At 36.1% G+C, this 7,954-nt stretch overlaps 1 protein-coding gene and 1 gene segment (V, D, J or C); one reads left to right on the top strand and one right to left on the bottom strand.

Moving 5' to 3' along the window:
* Positions 1–2,469: 2,469 nt before the first annotated feature.
* Positions 2,470–3,451, bottom strand: LOC122358347. The segment is given in 2 exon segments: positions 2,470–3,020; positions 3,107–3,451. Coding segments are annotated over 2 exon segments (426 nt in total).
* Positions 3,452–5,835: 2,384 nt separating this feature from the next.
* On the top strand, positions 5,836–7,762 carry ing5b (inhibitor of growth family, member 5b). 2 transcript variants are annotated; one of them, XM_043220730.1, is made up of 8 exons: positions 5,836–6,057; positions 6,316–6,387; positions 6,479–6,645; positions 6,727–6,838; positions 6,945–7,035; positions 7,133–7,268; positions 7,402–7,463; positions 7,578–7,762. In XM_043220730.1, the coding sequence occupies exons 1-8, from the start codon at positions 6,021–6,023 to the stop codon at positions 7,615–7,617; spliced, it is 717 nt and encodes a 238-aa protein (XP_043076665.1). In that variant the 5' UTR covers positions 5,836–6,020; the 3' UTR covers positions 7,618–7,762. The 2 variants fall into 2 exon arrangements, with proteins under 2 accessions (XP_043076665.1, XP_043076658.1); XM_043220723.1 differs by having other exon boundaries at positions 5,840–6,057; positions 6,942–7,035.
* The last annotated feature ends 192 nt before the right edge of the window (positions 7,763–7,954 follow it).

Consider the following 7,954-nt stretch of genomic DNA (forward strand, 5'->3'; position numbering starts at 1 on the left):
CAGATCAGTTCAGTTCTCTGTTGAGTCTCTCAGGTCTCTGAGCTGTAAGTCACTGCAGACGAGTCAGAAATACACAGGAACTACCTCCTCTCTGCTGTTCACTTGTTGTATATTGCACATTATTTAATTGGTGAACCATATTCTATTATCTATATTGTGTAAAAGTTTCAAAATATTAAATGTAAAACAATGTAAACAATTGAAAATGCAGTTCTTTTACATTCATACTTAGAATGAATAGTGCAAAGAGAAATATATTCCTCAACCTGTGTGACACGACTGTGTCAGTGCTGAATACATCTCAAAGATAAAGCAGTGAATAGGAAAGTTTTACTTATTATAAGAAGGTATTATAATAATGATACAAAAAGCTTGCTGTATTCTTACAGGTAATAATGACTACCTGCTGCCCTCTTATGGTTAACTATAGCAAATATTGCAACAAAAAGAATTTGACTAATTAGAATGTTGCATTATTATTTTTTTGTTTGTTTTTAGAATACCTAAATATATGTATACCAACTTCTAAAGATAGCCTGAGAACTGAAATATGTCTTTCTTCCATGTGAAAAATAAAACGACAAAAAATACTCAGTTTCAAGTGTGAATCATAGCTGCATCCTCACAATATTTCCCCTCTGTGTCTCTGTGTTTCTCTCTCATCTCTCATTGTAGCAGGTTTTTGTATAGAGCTGATGTGTTTCCTGTCACTGTGGGCCTCAGAGCACAGTAATACAGAGCAGAGTCTGATACAGCAGCAGAGGAGATGATCAGATCCACATGTTCCTTTTTTGGAATGATAACAGAGAATCTTGGATCTACATCAGACGGCTGAGCTTCTTTTGCACTGCTGTAGATGAGTACAAGAAATTCAGGTTTTGATCTTCCATACTGACGGTACCAGTGGAGATAATCTGCACCTCCAGAAGCAGTAAAACTACAGGATAATTTGACACTTGAACCTTCCTCAGCAAAAACATCTGTTTTGTTTGGATTAATGACATTCCCAATGACTGTAGCTGAAAAAGAAGAGGTACATTTGTAGTGTGTGTATATATATATATATATATATATATATATGTATAATCAACCAAATTAATTATACATACCGGTTGAGACACAGAAGAGAATAACTGACTGAAGATTCATTGTACAAGTGTTCACTCTGGGAAGAGTCAGACTTAATCATTTATCCTGTAGTCTCTGTTGGGCTTAATTAAATCATGCTTGTTCTAAGTCCCTCCTCTTTTGATACTTAAAAAAAAAGAGAAGCTTAGAGGTTTAGAGGTTAGATTAGAGGTTTTTCTTAGTGACCTGCATATATTACTGATACTGAACATCTAAGCACACACAGTTGCAGCCCTTAACCTTTTTTTTTTATTTTGCCCTTTTATATTAAATGCCCTTTTTTTCCTTTTATAAAACATTTCTTTCCTCAGCCTCACACAGGTGTTTGCGGTTATTATCTCACATTGAGGTTTTGATTTTTATTTCATAACAATCGCTTCAAAGTAAATAAATGACTTGTAGTTTTTGTACGACTTGCTTCGTGTTTTGTATCACTGGGCTTCCACTCTTAAAGAGCAGTAATAGAGAGCTGAATCTGACACAGTCACACTACTAATAATGAGTTCAGTCGATATGCGAGAACTTCTGGACTGGAATCGAGAATCAGAGCTGTGCTTAGCACTGTTTGATCGGGCTCCTTCACTTAATAAATACTGTGGTTCTCCATTAGGATATTGTCTGTACCAGTACTGCGTTACTGTCCGAATCATAAGAGCAGCTCATTGTTACAGACTCTCCTTCTGTTTTGATGATGCTTTTTTCTTTATTTGGCTCAATTTTGTCCACAGCTGCCACACCTGCAAACGTTAAACACAATAATAACTTACTTTGTCTTATTTTAGACACTGTATTTAAAAAAAATAACAAATTACATGTGTTTTATTTTTATGAAAATCGATAAAATAGCTCAAGTAATCATAAATGTCCTACCTGATGCCATAATGAAAAGCAGCAGCATGTATTTGCACATGGTAAATATGATCAGAACAGTTGTGTGTTATTGCGTTGTGCTCTGATTGTGTGTGTGTGTGTGTGTGTGTGTGTGTGTGTGTGTGTGTGTGTGTGTGTGTGTGTGTGTTTCTGATGCTTTCTGCTGTTCAGTTATTAAGGCATTTAACTTCCTGGTCTCTGAGTGTGAAACCAGTGCAAGCTTTGAATCTTCATTAATAGTGCATTAATTAATAGCATGATACATGAAAAAGAGACAAAAAATTGTCTGTGCTTTTCAGTCTTTTTTACCTTATAATATTAAAATGTAGTATAAATCTTCTGAATTGTGTTGTTTATTGCTGCCGTTCAGTGAATGTCTGAAAACACTGCCTCCCTGTGGCACATTATACCTACACGATCTGTTACACATGATAATGGATTTAAATTTAAACAAATGAATTGATAAGGATTAATGTAATTGACAGTATTAGTATGCTTCATTAGATTTTTATGTCACATCTTTTCATCAGCTATTTTACATAAATACACTGGGATTCATCAGATCATTTTCTTTTTTTATTCACTTATTGAATTAATTACAACTGCAGTTTACATATTACCTTTAAATATTTGATTCTATCTATTGCTTGTTTTAACTGGATTGTACACTAAAAGGTTTTTGTACAGTGTTGATGTGTTTCCTGTCACTGTGGGCCTCAGAGCACAGTAATACAGAGCAGAGTCTGATACAGCAGCAGAGGAGATCTCCAGAATCACATGGATTTTTTCCTCTTTTGTGACTTTAACCAAAAATCTTGAATCCACAGCAGATACCTCATCTTCCTTTGAATTACTGTGTGTGGCTACAAGAAACTCAGGTTTTGATCGTCCATACTGACGGTACCAGAAGAGATTATCTACTCCCCCAGAGGAGGAATAACTGCAGGACAGTGTAGCTTTTCGACCCTCATCAGCTCTAACGTCTGTCGTATCTGGACTGATAGTATTTCCAAAGGCAACCGCTGAAACAGAAGAGAAATTGGCATTTTAGAGAGATTTTATGCAATCATTCACATAAATCAATCATTCACTTAATAGAAATACACACCTGCTGAGACACAGAACAGAAGAACTGAATGAAGAGTCATTGTCAAAGTATTCACTCTGAGAAAAGTCCGACTGAATCGTTTCTGTCACAGTCAGACATATTACGTTATGTGAGATCTGTGAACACTTCGAGTCCCTCCTCTGAGTCATGTCACTCACACCTGGGTAACAGAGCCAGTTGCGAGTTGATGTTCTTGCGTCTGTTTTGTCTGTCAATGCATGAAATAAACAATTGTATATTTTCAGTGTGCTCTAAATGCATCTGTGTAATTCCATAATACACAGTAGTATTGTTTTAAAAGTTTTAAATTGGTTATTAAATAGTTTGGTTAATTGATCTTTCTCCAGTATTCGGTATTACTTGAGTCTTCAGAAATCATTCTATATGTTGATTTCTTTGTTGTTGTTGCTCTGAATAGTTTTCTTATTACTATTTGTTTTGAAAACAGTTCTACTGTTTTTTCGGGATTCGAACTAAATGTATTTCAATCTTTTTCCTTTTTGGGGGGAATTTAAGTCCTCACTTTCACTTTAAGACATCCAATAAATGTATGCTCTGCGAATTAAAAATTCTACTCTATTCTACTCAAATTCTAATGTTGAAACAACTGAAATGATTTTATGCAAATTAGAACAATCACGTTCACCAGATATCCGTTAGTAATTAAGCTTTTCAGAATTAAAAGAGTTAAGCTTTTAAGAATCTAAATGAAAACGTAGCACATACACACACGCATACACGTGATAATACGAAATGAAGTTATTTGAACATTTGTTTCTTGCCATTATTATTTGCAACAAATAATCATCTTTTATTTAACTGTTCATATCAAAATGGTATTACTGTGCATAGTCCTGTATCGCTGCTTATGTAAACGTGTGGATTATTATATAACTATAACAAGACTATCAGCAACAGATATATAGCTTCACTAAATCAAGGAAACAGCTCTCAGTGAGTGTGTATGTGCTCCTGTGTTTCAGTATGAGGTTTCGTTTGAGTTTTCTCACTGTGGAATAAAATCTCTCCTGGTACCAGTCTCTCCAGTTCCAAACTTCTCAGCATGTATTTAGGAACATCATTTGCTCTCTGAATGTACCAGAAGAGAAGCATTGCTGTATTTGCATTTTATTGTCACTGTTTTTCCTCTGATTCAGTCTGATGTCTTTCTGGCTGGCTGACTGTTTCTTTCCCTCTACAGTCTGAAAACATATTAAAATAATAAATTGTTATATATAAAGTATTTTTGTATATATAAAGCCATTTTGTCCTGGCCAGTATTTCTATATTGCCTAAAATATCTAGGATTTGGCTTTGTGTGTGTGTGTATAACATCAGTTCCTTGTATTTTTTTAAAAAACACTCTCAGATCACTTTGAATCAAAGCTATACAGAAAACCTGGCAAGGACATGTCCGGGGAAAATGGCACATATGGTTACCCTAGCCATTTAGATACATTTACATTTAACTTTTAAATGCTGCAATATACATCCACCAAACAGGTGAAAAAAGGTAGTGCCAGGGGTTTTTGTCTGGTTTGGAGTGTGTTTGAGTCACTGTGGGCTGCAGAGCACAGTAATACACAGCAGAGTCAGACACATCCAGATCCTTGATCGTCAGAGGAACTGTTGAAGTAGATGTGTTAAGATCTGCATTAAATCTCTTCTTGAACTCTTCGTCATTGCTGCTAGATCCAGAAAGTCTAATCAGCATGTATTTTGGGGATCCGTTGGTCTTCTGTTGGTACCAGAGGAGATTTGGAAATTGAGTGCTTGTTGCTTTGTAAGTGCAGTCAAGAGTAGCTGATCCATCTTCATAAGCTGTCAGAACTGGTTTGGACTGTATTACAGTGTCCTGTGCTGTGCATCCTGCTTAATCAAACATAAATCGTTGTACACAATGAACTTTATTTAGAAAAAGAAAAAGGTAAAACAATTTTAAACAACAAAACAACAAGTCAAAATGCATACCTAGAATAAATGCTGTCATAAAAAGTATCTTGTAGCACAGTGTCATCATTGCAGTGTTATCTGTCAAAAAAAAGAGATATTCACCAAAGCTTACGTCTATGTCTAATGGCTTTCATCACTAAATGCAACTAAATGCTAAACCTGGGAGGAGTCATTTACATATAGACTATGCTTATTGTCTCAAGGGGTTTATGCTAGTTTTTGCGTGAGGATTGAATGTAATGTGATCACAGTGGGTTTGAGAGCCTCGTGCTGGATGACTTCAGGTATATCTCCTTTATATCTCTTCTTAAACTCCGTATGTACTCCATTAGACGAACAACTCCATTCGTTTCGCCATGTCCACTTCCCATGCACTGTTCATACAGAGAACATCAATAGCCTAACTTAACGGTTAAGACATTTTTTTTTTGTATTTGACTCCATAATGATGCTCAACCTGTCTCTCCAACACCTAAGACGACACTGCCATCTTGTGGTAAGTAACATACATTAGGCCTAATTATCTTCACATCGCCGTGTCCCTCACTTTTTAAACATTAACAAAAATGACATGAGGCTTCGGTTAATGTTAATAAACCTACGACATATTTAAAACTATACGGAATCCCTTATCTTGTCCTTTCAGACAGAGCGTACTTAGAGCTGTGTTTTTGGGGGGATGGGTCAACTCTGGTCCACATTCCAATACAATACAGTAGGTGGCGATAATGCACCTTAACGTAGGTGCTACCCGCCATAAAACCAAAGAAGAAGACGCGCCGCTATAATATCTGACATATAAACCGCGTGGATAGTTTTATGTGTTTGCTTAATAATAGTTTAGGTGATCATTTACATATAAAAATCGCGTAACCTACACATCGACTCCAGAAAGGGGAATTCAGCGCGCGCTAAATAAACCATCGTATACGCCTGCGGTACAAAGCCAACACAAACAAGAATGGCGAAGGGAATGTACTTAGAACATTATTTAGACAGTAAGTCTTTTAAACGACATTCTTCAAAAACGTGTAGCCTCGTTTTAATTGCTGTCAAGTTGAATGAAATGTGATTGCGAGTTCTTGCAGTTGTTAAAAAGTTGAACTGTGCCCGAGTGCCTAAATAATATTTTATGATACCCTTGGTCAGTATGTAAAGTTAGCTTCTTGTAGCATATGCGTGCATGCATGTTGTTTATTTCCCTGTCCTGTAAAAACTATTTGCACGTGTTTTTAAATTATAATAATTCGCTCCAGGTATCGAGGGACTTCCATGCGAGTTGCAGAGAAACTTCTCATTAATGGAGGATTTAGATAATAGAACTGAAGGTATGAAGAGCGCTATGCATCCGAGGCCATTGCAGTAAACCTTTTTTAAATCATGACTAATGAACAATTATATTCTTACTCTTGTTCACAGAGAAAAAATCAGAGATAAGCGAACTAGCTTCTGAGTATATTGCAAAAGTTAGAAATCTGGCGTCTGAGGAGCGTGTACAGCATTTAAAGAAGATTGAAAATGCCTATAACAAATGCAAAGAGTACAGCGATGACAAAGTTCAGCTCGCAATGCAGATATATGAAATGGTGAGATGCAGAGTCTTCAGTTTTATATTTGCGTGTACTTTTTAAAGACTCAAGCTTAAATAAGTCTCCTTGCATTGCCAGGTGGATAAACACATTCGGAGATTGGATGCTGATCTTGCACGCTTTGAGAATGACCTGCAGGAGAAACTGGACTCGGGCAGTCTGGATAGCTCAGATGAAAAGCAATCTCGAAGTAAGTCTTATTGTTAAGAGCATATCTTCATGTATGTGTCAATACAATCGATCCTTTTTGCTGTAACTTGTGGGGAGCTTAAACAGACTTGTTGTTGTTTCAGAAGATAAGAATATAAAAGACAAGAGGGCCTCCCATGGAAGAGACAAGAAAGGATCAGATCAAGACTCACCCAAGCAGAAAAAAATTAAAAATGGGTAACTGTCATAATAAAAGGACGCATTTAATTGGTCCATGTGTATATTATTTTAAGGCTTTGTATTTGACTCTCTTTGTGTTTTGTCTCTCGAACAGTGCAAACATAAGTGAATCTCTGCTTGCCATGCACCCATCAGATGTCCTGGATATGCCAGTGGACCCTAATGAACCCACATACTGTTTGTGTAGTCAAGTATCATATGGAGAAATGATTGGATGTGACAATTCTGATGTAAGTAATAGTTAACAAATCGTTTTTTAAGCCATTGTTTGAAAAAAATACAATTGTCACTTAGAAACAAGTACCATTTACATGGGAAAAAAAGAAAAGGGAATGAAAAGGAAGGTTTCTTCTCTTTCAACAGTGTCCAATAGAGTGGTTTCACTTTGCTTGTGTTGGCCTAACGACCAAACCAAAAGGAAAATGGTGAGTCCAATTCCTTTTGCTTAATATTATTTTTATCTGCACACTTCACATACTGACTGACTTCTCTGTCTACTTAGTATTGCAGTTTTAAAGTATTGTGTTCTCCATTTACAGGTACTGCCCACGATGCACCCAAGAGACAAGAAAAAAATAGTCTACTTTTACAATGCTTCCTATATCAAATGTTCAGTTATTATAGCCTATTCGGTTGAAATCAAGTAATTTTTGCTTTTGCTATTTAGACGACCATGAATGTAACAACGGGGAAGAATATTAAATTTATTTTCCAGTTGGTGCCAGCAGAGGGCTTGGATCTCTTTCTTTCGGTTTTTGCATTTTAATAAAAACTTTTTCTTTCTTTTTTTTTATTCCTTGTCTAAAAAGTTTGCGTCTCACTGCCTGCCTGGCTCTTACAGGACTGAAACACTTACGTTGGCATACCGGTGAATTGTACAATGAAATAATTTGTCAAAGTTCGAATCATCAGTATA

This window comes from Puntigrus tetrazona, chromosome 2, assembly GCF_018831695.1.
Source record: "Puntigrus tetrazona isolate hp1 chromosome 2, ASM1883169v1, whole genome shotgun sequence".
Taxonomy (NCBI): domain Eukaryota; kingdom Metazoa; phylum Chordata; class Actinopteri; order Cypriniformes; family Cyprinidae; genus Puntigrus; species Puntigrus tetrazona.